This window comes from Engystomops pustulosus, chromosome 2 (genome assembly GCF_040894005.1).
Source record: "Engystomops pustulosus chromosome 2, aEngPut4.maternal, whole genome shotgun sequence".
Taxonomy (NCBI): domain Eukaryota; kingdom Metazoa; phylum Chordata; class Amphibia; order Anura; family Leptodactylidae; genus Engystomops; species Engystomops pustulosus.
In genome coordinates this window covers 50,960,701-50,982,168 of record NC_092412.1, presented here as the reverse complement: position 1 = coordinate 50,982,168, position 21,468 = coordinate 50,960,701, and the positions used below count along the sequence as shown (strand labels likewise).

Genomic DNA, 21,468 nt, shown 5'->3' with positions numbered 1-21,468 from the left:
GTAAAGCGTTTCAAAACGCAATGAAAATGCAACTTGTGACCGCACCCTGAAGGTTTACCATTGATAAGTAAACACAACACCTGGTTTCCCAAGCTCATCAGTGGGGAAAAAAAATAGTGGCCAGTATGAATTTTCTTTTGAAGACCCATAGAATGTCATTGCCTTTCATGATCCACAAATCAGTTTGGTTCAAATATATTTCCACGGATGGATCAATGAAAAAAAACCTACATTGCAGCGTCGCCTCTGCTAGATATGGGGGGAACAAGAACTCAGTGTTTAGTCCCCAGCAGAGCGATCAGTGTGTGGCACAGCACCCATCATGTCCTTGATCACAGACTAATGTGAATCCAGCCTCATTGAATTGTTAATACACAGGCAGAGGGGGAGGAGATTGTCTGAATCGCATAGGTGTTTACACCGAAATTCTAACTATTCAAACTCTACATATGAACGCAGCCATTATATCTCCAACAGGACTGCAGAGTTGTACAAATCATGTCATACATTTCAGTTGAACCGCATTAACTGTCCCTCGCACATTCATACGTTGTGCTTGATTTGTATTTTAAAAACACATTTCAAGTGCATCAGGGAGGAGCCTGCACATAAGGGGGGGGGGGGGGGGATCTTAAATGAATGACAGCCCGATCAGGAGCATGAAGAGTCCTCAGCCAAGACCTAGACCAAGACATAGCGTGAGCAGCACCAGTCAGAGGGGAATCTTCAAGGGTAAATACATTCACATAAAACATTACAAAGGGAAGTGCATTAAAATAGTATAAATAAACCTCCCCTCCAAAGCCAAGTATATTAAAGCACTCTTAAGTAACATTTTTTTATTGAATTGGGAAGATTTTCAAGAAAAGTGAAATAATAGTGTAGCGAGCTAAAGTAATTCTTCTGCCTGAAAGCCAAGACTTCATAACTACTGCAGCGGTGCAGCGCCTTACATGGCGATCCATTCATGTCCAGGGCTGCGGCACCAAGACCAAACACAGATACCTACATAACTAAGTTATCCCTTGTGGGCCAACACTGGTCTCATCAGCGGGGTCCATATATATCTGAGCAGAGTATGGTTGACATCTCCCGGGTGAGGCTTATAGGACATGTAAAATAAACAATTCTACTTTCTGTATAAATTGCTAGTGGTTATAGATATGTTCTTTCATTCATAGTTGCGTTAGCAGATAAATCTTTCCATGAAAGAATTTTCATCCACTGGAAGTAACTTTCTGTAGCTGGACAATTCCTTTAAAGAGAACCCGTCATGCAAAATAACCCCCCTAAACTAAATATATTTTCATAAACTGCCATTAGAGAGCATTGCCTCTATCCCTTCATTGTCCCTCTACATGCCTGTAAACCTAAGCAATGAGGTCCTAAAGCTGTATGCAAATGACCTGTGAAATGTCCAATGAAGCATTAGCATATTCAAGCTGTCCACTCTATTCATGAGTGGGAGGCACAGCCACACCCCCAGTGCATGACTGACAGCCTGTATAATGATGTGAGGCTGTATAATGATGTGCTTCCTGGTGCTGGTGGCCACGCCCCCTGCAGCCTGTGTGTGCATGTGTGTGTGTATAGGAGAGATACAGCAGCTCCAGGCAGCCATGTTAGGCTGCATTCACACGGACATGTATTTCTCCAGTCCTGTATCTACAGGCTGTATTTCTGTATAAATACGTGACGTTTTTCATCCGTATGCAGCACGTATTTAACCCGTATTTTATACATGCCCATAGACTTTTAGGGCATACAGAACTGAAATACGGGAGAAAATAGGACATGCTCTATATTTTTATACGGCCAGTATACGGTCCGTACACTCCAGTGTCAAAAACGGCAATATAAATGGTTGGACGTATTGTCCATTGAAATGAATGTGGCCGTATGTAACCCGTAAAAAAACGGTACGTATACGGCCGTTTTTATACGTCCGTGTGAATGTAGCCTTACAGCAGAACATGTCAGATTCATGTGTAGCTGATGTCTGTGTCTCTCACCTGTATATTAGGAGGATGCAGCATGTCAGCAGATGCAGCACACAGACTAGCCATGCTTTACTATACATTACACACAGACATGAGCAGGGGGAGGAGAGGGGAGGGGTAACAGGGGTGACATCACTGCCTCTGACCATGTGACCAGCCTCATTTACATAATAAAGAATAGATGATTTTACAATGATTAATGTATGAAATAACTAGATAAAGGCTGGGATGGGATGGGATCCTTGTGAGCTGCTCCAACAGGTAGTAGTGACAGGACTAGTGGCAGAGACCTGATGACAGGTGTCCTTTAAACCCAGTGCAGTGACATATCTAACCCTGGCAAGGCTATTTGTGCAATATGTTATCAGTTCACATTCCAGGTTTTTGATTTTTTAGATGGTCTCTTCCTCCTTATCTATTAGCAGTAATGCATAATATTCCAGCTACATCACATTCAGGTGCACAACTACAGCTGCAATGCAGTGTACTGCTGCCACCAAGTAACCTATGAAGAGGCTGCGCTGCTGGCCAGGCATCAACAAACAGCAGGGTGGCAAGTTAGACCCAACAGGCCATCAATATTGTGAAGGCAGAAAAGCACTTTAAAATGTTTGTACCAAAATGCAATGGTTATTCCCAATCACAGGTGGAGATTCAACTGCTGGGTCCAGCAATGTTCACAAGAACAGGGTCACTTCTCAACCGATGGCTCAACTGCAGTTACACCATGCACTCCAGAGTGGTGAAGATGGGCAACTCCTGGCACTTCCATAGACAGCGGGTAGTATGACAGGACGCATAATGGAACATTAGAGCATCTGTCTACTTCCCCTCCCAATCTTACCCCAACCCCTTGAGTGACCCCCTCACCATTTTCTAGCTGACCTGACTGCTCAACTCCTTTTCACCCCCCTCCATTATTAAATGGAACACTGCAGTCACAGCCAATCCACTGAACAATACCTTGTGCAGGGGCTCGAGGGAGGAGCCCGGCTATGGATACAGAGAGTCATGCTCCGCCCTTCAGGTCCTGCAGTGTGCATTATTCAATGAATTAGCTTTGACTGCAGAGTTACCCATCTTCTTAAACTTCAGTTCTTGCGATAGGTGGGGTTCCCAGTGGTCAGACCCCCACCAGATTATTTTATCATGTAGATCAGTAGCGGGGAACCACATGTGCCATAGGTGGTACTCAGCTTGGGTTCCCAGAGGAGGCTCTGTCACCCTAGCACAGAGTTCACCAGACAGGACTTTGGGCCCCTTCCTGTAGTCCGAAGAAGCCCAGGACATGCTGTGCTAAGTGACAAATCCCTGACTGCCTGGAGGAGCATGGTGGTGTATAGAGCTGGATTACCATTGGAGCTTTTGCTCCAGGCCCTGCCATTTCCCCCCATTTAGGAAAACCCAATGATACAGATTTCTCCACTTCCTTTCTATTGGTGTCCTCAAGAGGCTGATCTAATTAAAAGCCGTGACAGAACAGGGAGTAATAAGTCGCTAGTTAAAATTTCCATGTACGCACCATGTGATAAATAAGCAGGTTTTGGTTGTAGTTTGGGCACTTGGTCTCTAAAAGGTTCACCATCACTAATATAGAAGGTACAACCCCTAAAAAGCCAAGGGACATTACCACAGACAAGGTGACGCAGCATGTTGGTTGTTGCAATGTATGTAACCCCCAACCCAAGAACTATTACACGTTTCCTAGATGTAGATTAGGGTAGGAGGAATGAAAACAGGAGACAAAGTTTGGGTTAAAGATAATTTACCATTGCTGTATTTACAGAAATTCTGGTGCTGTATAAAATACACATACAGGATCACCTGGACTTACAATTTCTAGCATGACCATAAAAAGTCTTCCTTTTAGTAAGATAAGTTTGCCAATAAACGAAATGTATTTTAGGCTGAAATAAAAATTTAAGAAATGCACACGATATAATAGGCAAAATAAAATGATGTGAATACATAAAAGGTCTGGGCATTACCATTGGCACCCAGCATAAAAACTACTGTCACTACAGTCTCCAGCAAAAGGGAGAGCAGCTTCACGTCGCACTATACACGCTATATCACAAGTCAGGTTACACATGAAGTCACATTAAATATTCTATTGTGAAAACTCTGCGTTCAGTATGTAGCAATAAAAGCAGACGTTAGTTGTGCAGTATAATCTCTTCCATCTTACAGTATTGGAGGGATCTTGCATGATTGCTATAAAAACCCATAAACAAAGAGCATAATAATAAAAAAAAATTTAAATGTGCAATTTTATTTCAGGAGCGGAGAGGCAAAGAAGTTCCCCTGTCGTGAGATGCTGCTGACAGATTTACTCTTACTCCCGAACCTAAAAAATAAAAAGGGAAAGTCACAAATGTGTTTGAAATCTCTCTAGAATTTGTCTTCATGTCAAGAAACACAAGTGTCATAGAGTGCAGCGAATACTCACTTTGGTGTGTTTTTGCCAATAGTGGAGCGCATTTTCTGGGACAGGGAACTTGTGGAAGGAGTTTTGGTGATTTGTTGCTCTGGAGTTGTTAGTGGTCCCAACATACTTACTGCAGGGAGAAGCAAAAGTTATTGAACGGAGACGGAGAAGTTTTAATGATTTAACTAAGGCTGCATTCACAACGCAATTTGGGAATGCAGCCTCCGCACAAGACTTTAGCGTCACAGGCCGTCTCAGCCTCTGCTAAATGTAAAGTTTAGTGAAAAGCCACAATACTGGTAGGAATTGAGCCAAAGCTTAGTTCACAACACTATATAAACACCACTCCCATTATTTATAGCAGCATAAAAATAAGGCAGCAAACAATTTTTGCTGTTATAATAAAATAGAAGCATGGTGGAAGAAAGCCTTCCGTACATGTAATACTAGAATAAGAGAGGAGCATGATGGAAATAGCGGAAGTGTACACCAAGCTTAAAGGAAACCCAGCACTTCCCATGGTGGTTATAAGCTGCTGTTGCCGGCGCTTATCTTTATGTTTTTAAACAGATGTAAAGCGTTTAAACACTTTAGTAATCTTTATATACAAGTACCTTCACCGCACAGCGACCACTTCCTATTCAGGCGCACGTAGTGGTCGCACGCACGGTGCAGTGAAGCTACTTGTATATAAAGATTACTAAAGTGTTTAAACGCTTTACATCTGTTTCAAAACATAACAAAGATAAGCGCCCGCACCAGCTCCCCGAGCTGGTGCACGGCATTTGCTGCTTATAACCACCATCAGATGTGGAAGGTTTCCTTTAAAAGAGAACCTGTCAAACTGATTTAGGAAACTAAACCAAAATTGTGAATTGGTTGGTTTTAATAACTGTCTGTTGCAGCTATAACAAAACAAAAACATTAAGCCACGCTCACACATTGCAACAGCTGAGAAGATTTGTAACACAAATGTTAGTAATGTTATTAGGCAAATCTCAGCTGCTGTAATGTGAACGCGCGTTTAACTTGCCTTGAGAGGAGTCCAATAAGAAGCAAAAGGGACTCATCTCTAGTGCTCCCAGTGCCTGCACAGTAATGCGGGAATAGTACCCACCCCAGTTCATAACGCATGAGCCATAACTACAGCACATTCACAGTGACACCAGGGTCTACTACTGGGTGTATTTAGGCCATGCAACAAGAGCTCCAGACCAATACTAGTAACTTTTTTTTTTTAACAGACATGGAGAAGGGGAAATATACAGAAAACCAAAAGCTTTTCGTGGAGGGGGTAATGAAAATCTTATCCAAAATTAATAATACAATATAAAGTGTTCCACTTATCTTCCTATTAGATAAAGGGTAATTTTAAGGGAAAAAAGCAGCAAACATAACACACACTCACTTTTGACGTCAGGAGTCTGCGGAGTATGGAATACATTGCCGTTTTCAATTATATGAGAAGGGTCCATATTTTCTACCATCATGAACTGATTCCAGAAATCCGCTGGTAGTGATAATAACCGTTCCAAAACCTAACGGATGTAAAAGTTGAGTAATAAGTGATTTGCATTTTAGAGCACGAGCAATGCTGAAAACAAAGAAAAATGGTGCCCATTTTATTTTTTTAATACTCTAGATATATTAAAGATGCAGACCTTGGGTTGCCTCTTTGTATCTTGCAGCATTGTCATGGGATCAGGATCAGCGACAGCATGTCCGACCAAAGTTGGACCAAACACCTTTGACAGGTTGGTTACATCCATTTTACAATCTCGACTCTCAGCGACTCTGTAGAATACAAAGTAAGAAAGTTATAAAGGAGAAGGTGGGGGCCGAGGCAGGAGCAAGAGGAGAAGGGGGAGCCAAAACAAACGAAAAAAAAAACCCCAAACACACTAACCTTTGAAGGTGGATCATTAGGAAAGCAAGGGTGTCTCTGTTGGCTGCTGGAAGCTCATCAACTGCTTGATATATGGCAGCAATGCTGTTGTCATCATCGGGTATTTCTGGTAAATAAGAAAATTGACTTACATGGGGTTCTTTCAGAATTATTTTTACTTTCTGTTTTTAAGCACATCTAAACAAGCAGGAGTTCTTACCTGCTGCAGTCATGAAAGCCTTATTGAGGCGGAAGGTTAGAAGAGGTTCCTTCAGGTTGCGCAGAAAGTCCTTGAGGAAGCCACAGACAGCATGAATGTCATCCACTTTACTTAGTAAGGGCACACTCTTCCCCCTCAAAAACTTTTCTTTCAGGTCTTTTATAGTACGGTCACAGCCAGAAAGTCTGTACAATCCAGTCTAAGAAAAATAAAACAAGAGACAGATAATTTACACAAGGATGCAGCGCCATTGGACCAGAACCAATTTACTCAAAGGTCAGTGCTCATAGTGCGCTGCTGTGTGCACTCGATGTGGAGCTGGCGTGTTTATTCCGGATAATTGTATTGTTAACCAGCCATATTGTGTGATTCCGGTAAACAGAGGAAAGGATGCAGAAGTAAAAAGAAACTACAGCCACGTTTAGGAATACATTTCCTTTGCAAATAAAACAGACTGCCTTACCTCATGAAGTCCCCTTTGCTCAATTTCACTGACACAGTGAACCACTAAGGGAGGAATCATTGGAGATGTGAGCGGCACAAAATCTGCAAGCGTACCCTAGAAAAAGAGAACCAAAAACATAGCAGGTTATAACTTGTGGCAAAATGCTGCCACAGCTGTCCACAGGTTGTGTGAAGTAGTGCAACCTTATTCAGGTCAATAGAGCAGAGATGCATGACCAGACACATTGCCGCTTCTGAAAGTGCTTCAAGCAAATGCGTTTAGATGGCCAAATACAAGACGTCATCCTTTTACTTGCAATATGAAAACAGAATAATGTTTCTTGGCTCTGAAAAGGAGCAGCTCATATGCCATCCAGAACTCAATGTACTTTACCTCTCCTATACGAACTGGAGTGTTCCCGGATGTAGGGATACATGGCAGAGGGCATCGGTCGCGGCATTCTGGGTGAGCCACGACACGGCAGTCCCGACACTTCAAAGACAGCTTTCCAAATTTAATTCTTTTCCCGCAAGGGACACAAGATTCTGGTTTAATTACCTGCAAAGGACACACAGGGGAGGGGGGGGGGGGGGGGGATTTAACAATGTGTCTCAAGTTCCGCCAGTCTAGCTGGAAAACACTAGTCTTTTGCTGCACCACATTTATCACTTCATGATGAATTCTGGTGCAGGATAAGACTGTCGGTTCCTACTTTTAGTTGGTCTAAACTATGCACAAGGACGATTTCCCACAAACCACATGCATCTCCCAAAGGCCTAAAAGCCTTGATAACTGTGAAAGGCATTTTAGACATTTTTTGTCATAAACCACCAGAACTGTGGCGCAAGTGCATTAATAAATTCCCCCCAACAGAATCGGAACGGAAGGGGAAAAAAAGTATGCATCCGGTTGTGGCTAAACTTACCGTTTTTGAAACAAATTCATGAAGTCTCAGTCCTTGACTTTGTGGAGTTCTGCAGACGTCTGTCTCGCTCCGTTCATCAAACTGTCTACTCATTAAACTGGAGTCACTTGGCCACTGCTGGAGCTGGGCTAACAGAGGGGGAAAAATAATTAAAAATCAGCCTTGGAAATTGTGGAAGAATTTGGCAAACTCTGAAAGGCAAATTTACACCTAAATGGTACAACCATAGAAACTTACCAGTCCTGCGGCTACGTGTGTAATATGGCACGGTCTCAATTGTAGACACAGCCTCAATCATGCCGCCATTGTTTGGAACAGTAACCGTTGTTTTCGTCACTATAGATTCATTAGCCTAGAACACAAAGCAGTGGTAACAATTTGGGTATACAGGCAGTCCCCGGGTTATGTACAGGATACGTTCTTTAAGTTATTAATGGACATCTACCAACACTTTACTGATGTGTCCTAATATGTTCACTTTTATTACAACTATATGCCACCCGAGTGCCTCAGGGAGCCTGGTATTTTAATTTATGCTCTTGCCTGTAGGACAGATGGGTGGCGGGGCAGGAGAAACCACAGTCCATGCTCACATTATAGGTTGCACAAGGTTAAAGGTTTACGTACAAGATTACTCTATAAATAGGGCAAGGTGGGCGTCCACAAGCACAGTCAAAAAAAATAAAAAATTCCAGGTGCTGGTGGGTGGGATTATCCCGATCAAACCTCATATCACTGGACTGAGATCTGCATGTGCACTTACAGGGCACAGTATATGCTGGTTGTCAAAATTTCCATTGATCTTTACTAGTCTAACTTTACATGATTCCTTCAAGTAGCCTAGAGGCTCTAAGAAAAAAAACAACTACTGCTGGGTAAATTCTGCATATGCCTTCTGATATAGCTATGCAATTCAGTGGAAAAGAGCAGCTTACTGGATCTACTGCCAATCCAAAAGAACGAGTCCTCTTGGATGGAACAGGAGGGCCCTCTGTTTGTTGCCTTGCGGAGCGCTAGAAAAACAAATCAAACCAGTAAGAAAAAGAAGAGGAGAAATTTTTTTTAATACAATTGAATTATTGAATAGGTCAACTTACTCTCTTTTCCCTTTTCTTCAGTCTAACATTTCGGACAAAAGAAGAGTCCCAATCCTAAAGAATAAAAAAATTACAACATTTAACAAATCCGAATATTCTACACAAGTCATCCACAAACATGCTGGTATTCTACTCGTATTGGTTTAGGTATACAGGGATTGGATTTCTTCAAAGGGGTTGGACACTATCACAAGACTTTACCAAAGCGAGTACAAGACCCCCTCCAAAAACCACTCCCATGTAACTGGTCGAAGGGATGCTAAGGCCCATTCCACACTTGTGATGAACTCGCAACGCATGCTGCCGGGAACGCACGGCCCGAACGTTGCACCGCGGGAGTGAACTGACATGTTGAGTTCACTCCTGCGGTGCAGCGTTCGGGCCGTGCGTTCCCGGCAGCATGCGTTGCGAGTGTGATGAGACTGTGGAACGGGCCTTCGATAGCCTGCACCCTCTCCAAACACTGACATTTAAAGAAACCGTTAATAATTAGCCTCCTTTCTTTATCTGTCCTGTAGTGGACTTGAAGGCTTTTTCAGAAATCTAGAAACCCAAGAGGAATTGATCCAGAAAGTATATTGGGAAATTGTATGACTTTTCATTATACAAACAATAAGGGGTTGAGATGCTGACATCCAACAATGCTGATCTCCTGCATTATGGTTTCTAATAAACCAGGTCTTTCTAAACACTTCAATCTACCATTTGCAATTTCCTACGTTTTCTTTCACAGTGAAAACAAACCCTTAAAGGGAACCTACCACCCCAATTCTACCTATAAAGGTAGAACGGGTGGTAGGTGGATGAATGGGACGTGAGGATAGCCCTTTTTTTGGGCTAATCCTCACGTCCAGGCTATCTTTTAGAAAAGTTTAATGAAGGCATATGTAAAAAATTTTTACGCGGCTACTGGGGCGTGGAGTAGCCGCGACTAGTAGCCTCATGTCCGGCTACTCCACCTACCATTTAAACTTCGGCGCGCAGCTCCTCGTAGCTTGCGCAGAACGCTGGGGCCCAGGACGAGCAGCTACGAGGAGCTGCGTGCGGAAGATTAAACGGTAGGCGGAGTAACGTGGCTACTGGGGCGTGGAGTAGCCGCGACTAGTAGCCTCATGTCCGGCTACTCCACACCCCGTAGCCGCATTAAAAAAAATTTACATATGCCTTCATTAAACTTTTCTAAAAGATAGCCGGGACGTGAGGATTAGTACCATTCATCCTCCTACCACCCGTTCTACCTTTATAGGTAGAATCGGGGTGGTAGGTGCCCTTTAAAGGACATCTACCATCAAGATGAAAGACTGTATGCAAATTAGCCTGAGGGGCTCCAGGCTCCATTAACACCTATGGAGACCAGAGCCCCCCAGGCTCATTTGCATATAGTCCTCCATCCTGGTGGTAGATGCCCTTTAAGCGTTCTGTTCAATGAGCTAATTACCAGAGAGTCCTCTGTTTTGTCAAAGCTGATGTCCGAGAGGATTGAGCCAGACTCATCTATTGTAGATAATCTGAAAAAGGAAAATGAAAAAAAGTTAGCATCAATGAGGAAAATAAAAAAATGTCTTCCTTTGCCACTGTACAGGCGACGGCAATGGGTTTTTTTTTTTTTAAACACAGATTTTGAAATTGCCAGTGGGGGACCTACGATTAGGCATTTGATCATGGCTTTATGCCCAAGAACAGTGTCCGCACCGACCATGGGCTTTAACAGCTGCAGAGACTTGCCGTGTACAGAGGGGGGCCCACCATACAGGATGTACTATTGAGTCATTAAAGGGTTAAAGAACCGCTGTTCCAATTAATGGGAACTTCTTGATCGAGAATATGAGTCCCAGAGAACCCTGTGTGACCATCAATCCCTTCACTTCTATGGGACCGGCAGAGAACTTGGATAATGTATTTTAGACAAAAGCAATTTTGCGGTAATAACAGACTGTTCCCACCTTCTTGTCCCGTTGCCATCTGTAGACACTTGTGTTCGGTTATTCAGGAAAGCTAACGCACTTCTCTGCTGTTCACTGAGCTGAATGCTTCCTGATGGATCGCACATCAGTAACTCTCTGATCAACTGAATCTGACGCTCCTGCAGTAAAAAATAAAAAAATAAAATCAGCCAAATTACAGCCCATGTAACACTGAGCGCAGAAGAAAGGAAACTTTAGAGCCCTCACCAGTTTTTCGCACTCAGCTTCAGCTCTCTGCCGCCTCTTAATCTCCACGTCCACCTGATTGCGAGCGTGTTTCAGCTTCACTTCAAGGGCGCTGCGCTCAGTCTCTGTCTTCATCAGCAGCTCGCGGCTTTTTACAAGCTCGTGCTCCGTTTTCTGCCATTTTCTTCGGAAATCGTCAAAATTCTTAGCCAGCTGAATGAACTCTGCAAGACAAGAAACTCAAATGTGTGAGACTTCAGAACAAGACACTGCTCCAGGACATTGATTTTGTTGCTATATTACCAAGCCCCTACAATATAAAGTCTTTTGTATCACGTTCTATAGGATCGGTAAGACCCCAAAAATAATCTCATTAAGCAGTATAGCAGGGGGGCCACTGCTGCACACACTTTATGGCTTATTGTTGAAAAAAATGTGGATCTGTGCATTAGTAATGTTACGGACGGGTGACAAAGCACCTGGGGAGGTCCGCTGGACACCATAATGTTTAAACAGGATTTTCACACTTTACATTCCACTACCTTGACACAAATATATGTACAATGGGAGCGCTGCTACTTAACGAGGGTCTCACGGATCAAGATATCTTTAGTCTATTCCTAACAGCCGGGTGCCAAACTAAAAATATTAACAACATATCCATGGAACAAGCCCTCTACATCAGATTGGTTGAGGACACCCAGCAACGATACAGATCAGCAAAAAAAGGTACAAGACACCTACAGCTCCATTTCCAGTGGGTGAGTGAGTGAAGCTGCAGTGACTTTGTTCAGCCACTACTTTGAGAATGGCGCTGTCTTTCTGCTCTCTTCTGTCTGTCGAGAACAGCTGATCTGTGGGATTTGGACCTGCACCAATCTGATATAGATAGACTTGTCTAATAGTCATAGATGGACTTTCTGGGATAAGTCAGGATGAAGCCCAAACCCCCTTAAGTAGACTGCAGGCATGTAAATGGACTGATATTTGTGTTATCCCGGGGACTGGAGATCGATATCCTAAAAACCCCAGGTAAATAAGACTGTTACTTGTGAGACCGGCTTTCTTGCAAATAACCGCAAGGTTACACTTAGTTGTGGATTATGTTATCCATTAAAATATTTTTAAAGTAAGTGAAAACTCTTCTGGTAAAGTGAAGTGTCTCCTTTTTCCAGACAAATCAATTATTCTGCAGGAAGGAAATTCTGACTGAACAGCATTCGCCTTTCCAATTAAATTTGGGTTGGTAGTGAAGACGTCTGCCAGCCCCACTGTAAGCGCGGGTATTGATTGAAAAGTAAAATAGCAATTTGCTTGAACATGCCCCTGGAGCATATTTACAGGTCTCAACCAACACTTCCAAGAAGACGGCTGAAGGGGCGACGTATTTATAGCAACCAAAGTGTAACTTGCGACAAGACTTACGTGGTTCTATGCCCTCATTCAGACCTTCCACCTGACGAATCAACTGGTCAAAGAGATTGCGCAGGTTTAACATTGAAGTCGCCATCTTTCTGCAGAGGTAAACAGGAGATTGTCAGTAATTCAGAATTTGTGGGTACGAGTGCATTTTATTCTTAACCTACCCCTACCCTTCAGCTGTTTCCGATTCCTTCCATAAAGTGAAAACAGCAGACTGTCCGGGATGCCTAGTGCCCACCTTCCCCCACGATAACCCCTTTAGCAATTAGATGGGCCTTAACCACAAGCAACAGCATTTGTAAGTAGATGTAGTTCACTGCACTTCATTTTTTGAGAAAAAAAATCCACACCTTGTGCAAATCTGGAGCTACTCATGAGGATGTATTCACATGTTCTGTTTTTGAAGTCGAAAACCGGTGTGGACCATAATGGGCAAGAACCCATCAATGCACCAAGAAGGTAGAGAGTGGGAGTCCCCTTGAGTGCGCTTGTCTTGCAGACAGTGGAGGGTGGCCTAGGATGTCTATCGGTGTTCGCGTACAACCAGGCAGTAATTGCGGACCAACTTGGGGCCTGGCTGATAGATGATTCGGATGTGAAGTTGTGGGTGGAAATTGAGAAGTGTGTATCGGGCATTCCCTCTCTGATATTGCTAATGTGGGCCATCCGATTTGCTCAAATTAAACTCCCCATGGTTACTTCTACTATGAAAGCGGCTATACTAATTTTCAGGGAAATCCTTTAAGATACAAAGGGCCTTGTCATTGAGGGTTCGGATTTTTTTTTTTTTTTTAATCAATCTTGTTTATTGAAAAGAGAATACAGGTAACAATTATAATACACTTGCTGAGTGATTACATTTGTATATTGGATACAGGTTATGGACACCATTATCATACAGTTTGCTACGGAATTACAGCAATTACAGCCACCATATACGAGTCATTGTACCTTCCATCTGATTACACCTCCAGCATTTGCTAGAGCAGGAGGGGTAAATTTTGTGGAGTTTGGTTGGGACCCAACACCATCTAGAAATGATTTTGAAATTTGTCTCTTGAGATTTAACCGCTAGTGATAATTTGTGTGTGCGGAGGAGAGCTCTGGGCCAGTCTTCATTGGTGAAAGATGTTTACTTCCTTTTCCCATGATTTTATGTATGGAATGTGAGGGGTTGACCAGTTGTCCAGTAGCAGGTTGTATATTGCCGATATCGAGTGCGGTATTGGGGAGGATGAGAGGCAGAGCTTTTCAAACGGTGTTAAGTTTCTGTGCAGATTAAGCTTGGTTTTATATCTTTTGTGGAAGTTTGTAAGCTGCATATATTCCCATTTGATTCTGGGTGAGCATGGTGTGTTTTGCATGAGATCCTCTAATGGTATTACTGTAGCGGAGTTTAGGACTGATTTAAACCTAAGTGGTTTTCCTTGTGTTCTAAGCGGATGTAGAAAGTAAGGTGCAAGACCTGGTGGAAAGTCTGGGTTATCTGATATTGGGGTGAGTGGGCCGTTCTGTAAGTTTGATCGTATCTGGGGGTTTATTTATTGTCTTCATAGTTTGAGCTGCTGTGATGGGGAGTGTGTCTAAGTGGTGTGAGGAGTGAGTGCGAAGACCAGGGTATTCCCGTCAGAGAGAAAGGAGAAAGTTGATTTTCAATCTTAACCCATAACTTGGAGTCTTGATGGAACCAATCTAGGACTCTGGAGAGGTTCACTGCATAAAAGTAACCTTTGACATCCGGGAGACCAAGACCTCCTTGCAATTTTCTACGAACCACTAATGTTTTGTAGAATATGGCTGTGAATCCGTCTGGACCTGGGCTTTTGCCATTTGGAAGAGCTAAGATTATCGGTTGAATCTCTTCTGGGGAGAAGGGAGAGTCTAATTGATCCAGTTCCAGGTATGGAGGGTAGTGCTGTCTCTTATGTATTGTGGTAAGGTTTTAAGAGGAGAGGGAGGAGTGAATTTGGCGGAGGGAGGGGGGAGGTTATATAGAGATTTGAATAGTAATCCATCAATGTTTTTGCCATTTCCTCGGGCTTGTAAGCCGTGAGACCGGTGTTTGTTTTGTATTGATGATTTTTACCAATTCTTACTCTCAACTGGGTTATTCCACATGTGAATTATGACCTTTGGGCTTACAGGGGTACTGAGAAGGTGGGAGACCTGCTCTATGGAGAAACTCTTTTCTCCTTCAAACAAATTGCAGTGAAACACCAATTACCTAAAGGGGAACTTTATAAGTTCATACAACTCCACCATATCCTTGCTAAAGGCAAATTTTTCACTCCAAAAATGAAGCGTTCCTTATAGCCCAGAAACCCTGTAAATAAGGTATTTCAATAGTTTACTCCTGCTACTCCAGATTAGCATTGCTAGATGTTGGAAATCGCAGGAGGTTTTAATTCTGGAAATTCCCCATAACTGCACTATTGCACTTCTCATCTCCCTCCAGTCACCTCACTATCATTTATCTTATGTGAAATTACACAGTAGTCAGCATACATTCAATGTTAAGCCTATAGTATCCTCGCTGTCATGCCACTAGATAATATATATCCGGGAATCAATGGCCTTTTATTGTTTAACAGTTTTTCTCCTGGTTGTTTTCCGTATCGTAACAAGGTTTGGAAAATTATATACGCTGCCTTATGGTGAAGGCTTGGTAGCTCATGCTCGTTGATCTCCATCAGCTCCATAGAGATTAATAGAACAACAGTTATGCGGGGCCACCTGTTCCCCCATTTTTGTGATCTGTGGGGGTTCTCATCACCGAGACCCCCACCGATCAGCAAGTTAGGCCCTACCCTGTGGGTAGGACCTAACTTGCTCGGTGGGAAAACTCCTTTAAACAAGAGAATTAACCATAAAGTGTGAATGTGGCATTATTGAAGATCTGTCAAGTGAGTTTTACTGCTCACAAAAGTCACTGTTGGCTGAAAGTCCTCCCATGTAGTAAACAATTGCAGTCCCAGTACAGAATGTACATACATAATTTGATATGGAAAATTCTTTTAGCGCCCACATAAGCACAAGCCATCTTCCAGATATGTTACTGAGATAAAGCCCTGATGTCACCCCTCTGCCCACAGTACAAGTTCTTACTGGAAATTCATGTAAATACCAGGACTCCCTCAACCAGTCAAAAAAAAAAAAAAAACTTAAGAGGGACATTTATCAGGACTTGTGTGCCAGGTTTATGGGGTACAAGTCCTGAAATAATCACAATTAATAGTGACCAACCAGGAATAATCTTCCCCTTCAAGCCACGTGGGTGTGATGGGGTGCAATTGTACGTACATTTTTATGCAACACTATGCCAGGCACACCAGGAGGTCGCTGCAGCAATGGGGGATATTTTAGTGCATAACAAAAGTCACTGCACCCCCTACATTTTGAAAAATATTTTATTATACAGGTTCATGTAATCACACTTTGGCTTCATTCACACAACTGTGACAAGGTGTAATAGACCTCTATTCGGGCCACAATTTGTGCAGAATCACGACCCCCAATACAGTTGTGTAAATGGAGCCATAAAAAGGAAATCTAGCATAAAAATCCATCTTTATAAACCAGGGTCATTACTCATAGATCCAAGCACCGTGACTGTGGTATCTTCTTATGTTTGTTATCCATGGCCACCTTCCTTCTAAAATTATACTGACAAGACAGAAGGGCTCTGGGGAAAGGGGGCTTTCCAGAGGCTCCAAATGTTGTAGCTTTACAGATTGTGGGACGGAGAATGGCTCCTTGCGCTGTGTAACAGCCTGTGAAGCTACAGCATGGTGGAGTTCTAGTAACACCAGCCATTCAGACTCATTAATGTTAAAAGCTGATTTTAGAAGGAATGATAAATATAAGGAGATTACCAGTCACAGTGCCTGGATCTAGTAAGTGGCACTGCTTATCATGATGGTAGAGTTAAAGTGAACCTGTCAGCAGAAACAGACATAAACCATTACCAGTATGTTGTGAGGCAGCTGAACACCTTCCAGATCATGTTTCCTTCATGGCCCAGGGTGATGGCATCAGAGAAAAATCAATTTTCAAGTAAATGTAAATTTGTTGTATAAAGTCAAGGAGGTGGAGAGTTTAACAAGCTTCTCCCCGTCTCAGAAAGCCTTTTTACTGTAATTGATGGTCCTGCACCCAAAGAAATCACCAACCAGATGATCTGAAGTCTGGTGCCTGATGCAAGTCACTGGAGGAGGTGTTCAGAGGCAGGAAGAGCTTGACTCCGCCTCCTTGACTTTATACTACCAGTTTACATTTGACTTCAAAATTGAGTTTCTGGGTGAAGGAACCATGCTGGGCTATGAGAATAGGCTGTGCTACTCTTTTTGCTATACAATATAGAAGGGGATGGCTGCACCTGCTTAAGGGTGAACTTAGAGTAAAGGCCACATTCACACAACCGTATGGGGGACGTACATACATCCCCCATAGACTGCAATTGCCGCACGGAGCAATACGGTACCGCATGTATCGCTCCATACAGGGGAAAAACATAGGGCATGTCCTATCTTTCCCTGTGTTACAGCCCGTATGCCATGGATCTCTATAGAGGGGAGGGGTCACCTTTCCTACTCTCCATGGTGCCGGGTGTATGCAAGTGGCCTAACACAGCAGTGCAGGGAGACTCTCTCAGTGTTCCAAGTCCAGCTACAATCCTGGGATATAAATACATTTTCTCACACTCCTGCTGCTACCAAATCCTTTTTTTTCCTCTGACATCCATTGATTGTGTGGTAGATCGAGTCCTGTGCTGTGTATGACAGAAATAAATCTATCCTAGGATTAACAGATTGTTATGGTCAATAGTTAAACTTTGAACACCCCCTTTACAGGGGTTTTCCCACAAAACAAGTTAGGCCCTATCCTCGGGATATCCTCAGCAACGTCTGTCAGTTCCATAGAGATGAATGAAGCAGAACAGACATGTGCAGCCATCTGCTACTCAGCTCGGGGAGAGACGATGGGCCAGTTGGAGATACCTTGGACCCCCTGTTCTCGTGATCTGTGGGGGTCTCAGATCAGTAAGTTAGGCCCTAACCTGTACCATATAAGGTGCTCCGGACCATTTACTGTACATGGCATTGGGTGACTTTATGCTGCAATTTCCTGCACAAGACTTGCCTCTCCTTGATACTCAGGATTGTGGGGCTCCAGCAGTCACTTCCAGTGGTGGGGCTAAAGGGCGATCCTACATATAGATCTTGTACACCAGTGGGCCAGCAATCTTCAAAAATGCTGTCTTTTATAAAATCTGGGCAAAATGCCATAACATATGGCCTCACCCTGTCATCTTGAGCAACTCTCAAGCTCGAGAGCCCACTACAGTCTAGACCAGTGATGGCCAACCTATGACACGCGTGTCAGTGCTGACACGCATAGCCATTTTCAGTGACACGCGGCCGCCAGAGAGTTAAGTTTCATCCTCTGCTCCTACACGGCCAGGTGCAGTAGCCGGGAGGCTGAGAGATTGTCCAGCACATTGTAATAAATAGATGTAGTATGGCAGTACATGGTAGGATCAATCAGACAACCTAGGATTAAAGTACCCTAGAAGTTAAATAATTATACATATTTGTTATTTAAATTATAAATATCACAAAATTATGTTTTTTTTGTCAAGGTGACACACCACCCGAGTTATGCTCGGTTTTTTGGCGAATTTTGACACACCAAGCTCATAAGGTTGCCCATCACTGGTCTAGACTATTCCCTGTATGCAAATGAGGTTCAGTGTGCACCAGGGGCGGGGCTGTGTCTGCAGGTGCATCTATGCAGGATTAGACTGTACACGGATGCAGCACACAATCATTAGGGAAGTTCCTCTTGTGTTCTGGTTATAGCTATAGCGCAGGGAAGTTTCCAGAGACTTGTTCCTCATGTGACACTGAATCTCTGACAAATCGGCGATCAGTCCAACTGTACCTCATGTGATTCTGGGAGGACTTAGACACCAAACTGGAGCCCACTGGGTGCAGGAGGGCATCAAGAACATTTAGTAATGATCATAGGTTCCTGGAAGTCCACAGAAGTGGCTCACAGGACAGGTGGGGAAATGTTACCCGAGTAATTACAAAATGTCTGACCCTAGTAGGGGGTTGTAACTGGCCTGCTGTACTTTATTATACATGTCCACCCCCTTTAAGGGTGGAGCAACAAGTGTAACATCCCTTTAAGTCTGCCAGTTATTTATGGTCACCAGATTCAGTGATCACTTACTATTCTCTCTCAGCATGTGGTGAGATGGACCAAATCTAACTGCCTCCAAAGTGATCTCTACAGAGCAGGAAGTGTCTGGCGCCTCTGCATGTATCAGGAAGGTATGAGGGAATCCTGGACAGGACAATCTGTACCTGCTGTAGGTGTAACGCCCCATATCCAGAATACACATGTACACAAACACCATGAGGAGAGACAGGTATATACTCCTCTCCCTGGTATATACAGGCCAGATGTACAGGAGGAGACAGGTATATACCCCTCTCCCTGGTAAATACAGGCCAGATATACATGAGAGACAGGTATATACCCCCCTCCCTGGTATATAAAGGACAGGTACCGGTATACACAAGTATATACCCCGTCCCTTACAGGTATGGGCAGACACATGTATATACCCTTCACCCAGGTATATATAGAGGTATACACCATGAGGAGACACCGGTGTATTCCCCCTACAGGTACAACCTGTACACTAGCTAGAGGTGCGCCCCCTCCGGCACAGGCACCGGCTAGTATTACTACAGGCCTGGGCGGCCATTACATAGTGGAGACTCCGGGGCCTCCCGGGCACCTGCACTACCTCCCCTTCCTCCCTGCACATCCTGTAATGATGGAGGCAGCGCCTATGCGGCCTGCACAGCCCCGGGCACTGCTCGCCTCCGGCTATGTCCTGTCTCCAGTCATCCCCGGGGCCACTTACCGGCTCACTGCTCTGCGGCTATACTCGTGGCCGGCGCATGTGCAGTGGACGCTCAGTCACAGGTCCGGTCACCGCGCGCCGCTGCTCCCCGCTCTAGCGTCTCCTCCGTACACACAAACGCTCCCGCTCAAGTTTGAATTCGTCAGCTCCACCCTTGTTACCATGGGAATGCGGTGACGTCGCGTCCGCAGCAGGCATAGGGGGCGGAGACAAAGTATGTCTCGCACAAGGACTCACGGGAGGGGGCGGAGTAATAACAGGATGGGGGCGGAGACCACATGAGTCTCGCTCAACGACTCACGGGAGGGGGCGGAGTGATACCATGATGGGGGCGGAGTGATACCTGCGGCGCGGCACATTGCATTACGTTATACAGAGAGTATGTGGAGCAGTAGTGTGCGGAGGAGTCACTGACATACGGGGCTCAGCTCCGCCGTTACATCCTGTAATCCTGTTCTGGGTGGCAGCCTGGCATTGTGTAGTGACGGGGGCTCAGCAGTCACTGTGTCACCCGGGGGAGATGTACAGACACCCCACCTTCCAGCTTGTGTACAGCCTCATAGTGATCCCTACATGTCCTGGGGGGCAGATATTGGGGTTATTGTAGGAACCTCGCACTCCTGACACATTTATAGGGGGATATTCTGAAATTGATTCTTTTTATTCCCACATTTGTGTCCAGTTATTTATCAAAAGGCAGAAATATCTGAATATTCATCTATAAGCAGGGCCCATCCACTGCCCTAACATAATAGAAGAGCAAAGACAGCGCCCGGAAAGACGTAAAAGTCATATATAAGGCGCGAGTGCAAAGGAAGAAAACAGACACAAAACTTTGTACCCAAGACCTATAATAAATGTCTGCCAGTGCCACACTAATGTGCGCAGGATTACAGGAGCCCTTGTGTCTGACCCCCACTGATGGATTCTCGGGTACCTTGGTAGGCCAGCTGCTGCCCATACAGCTATTCCTTCTGGCTCCCCATACACATGCACACCAGGTTCAGGCAGGCACCAGTGTGTCCTGATATGATGGAAGTCATCTTCTGCCGGAAACCACTGCAAGCGATTATTCTCAACTTTGAAAAGTAGATTCGGGAAAGATAAATTAGATCTACCATCAAAATTAAGCATCATAATCCGGGGTCATAGATTCAGGCACGGTGGCTGCAGTTATCCTCTTATAAGGCAATATCAGAGCCCCTCAATGCTGCAGATTCACAGGCTGTTACAGTGTGCAAGGAGCACTTCCCCCACCACTATGCTGAAACTTTCTCAAGTCTACAGTGAGATTACATCAGGCAGAGGGCAGGGGTTTAGGCAGTGTAACAGTCTATGAAGCTGCAGCACAGAGAGGGTTCTGGAAAAGTACCCCAGAGGCCTTATGACTCATTAGCATAATTTTAAAAGTTGATCTTAGAAGAAGGCCATGGATAACAAATATAAGAAGACAAAAAATAATTTAAAATCTATAACACTTCAATCCCTTCTTCCCTCAGATCCAGATAGGGACACGTCAGGATTCTCCTATATCCATCAGATACTTGGCGAGCCCCGTCAAATATACCATCAATGTTGGACGAAAGTTGTTCTTGCCATGGGGCCCCATCCAGTTTGTATGTGCTAGTCCCTCGTGTGTTTATATTTGTCCCCCCATATATACATATATATTGGGGCACATTTACTAAGGGTCGCGTGCTGCACTTTTGTCGTACTGTGCATGTCCTTCTAGGCTAAAACGTCTTACACAGGCATTTAAGAAGTGTCTGCTGCGATCGTGGCACAGCTGCACTGACCTCTATGGGACACAAATTATGGGGCGTGTCGTCTGTCGGTCTAATTCGGACCGAGCTCCGTATTTAACGTGCAAATTGTGTTGCACGCCCTATGTTAAAGGTGCACCACAAAAAAACATGGTGAACTCTGTCGGACCAAAACAGGGAAGAGACACATTCATGA

General features: G+C 44.2%; 1 protein-coding gene across 1 annotated transcript; it reads right to left on the bottom strand.

Annotated features, from left to right (window-relative positions):
• Positions 1-3,748: 3,748 nt before the first annotated feature.
• RACGAP1 (Rac GTPase activating protein 1) lies at positions 3,749-19,745 on the bottom strand. Its single transcript, XM_072134565.1, has 17 exons — positions 19,510-19,745; positions 12,576-12,664; positions 11,172-11,374; positions 10,944-11,083; positions 10,439-10,508; positions 9,001-9,054; positions 8,839-8,916; positions 8,141-8,255; positions 7,904-8,031; positions 7,372-7,536; positions 6,997-7,092; positions 6,534-6,732; positions 6,335-6,440; positions 6,090-6,222; positions 5,837-5,966; positions 4,450-4,558; positions 3,749-4,347 (listed from the first exon to the last, which is right to left on the bottom strand). The coding sequence occupies exons 2-17, from the start codon at positions 12,658-12,660 to the stop codon at positions 4,272-4,274; spliced, it is 1,887 nt and encodes a 628-aa protein (XP_071990666.1). The 5' UTR covers positions 12,661-12,664; positions 19,510-19,745; the 3' UTR covers positions 3,749-4,271.
• Between the last annotated feature and the right edge of the window lie 1,723 nt (positions 19,746-21,468).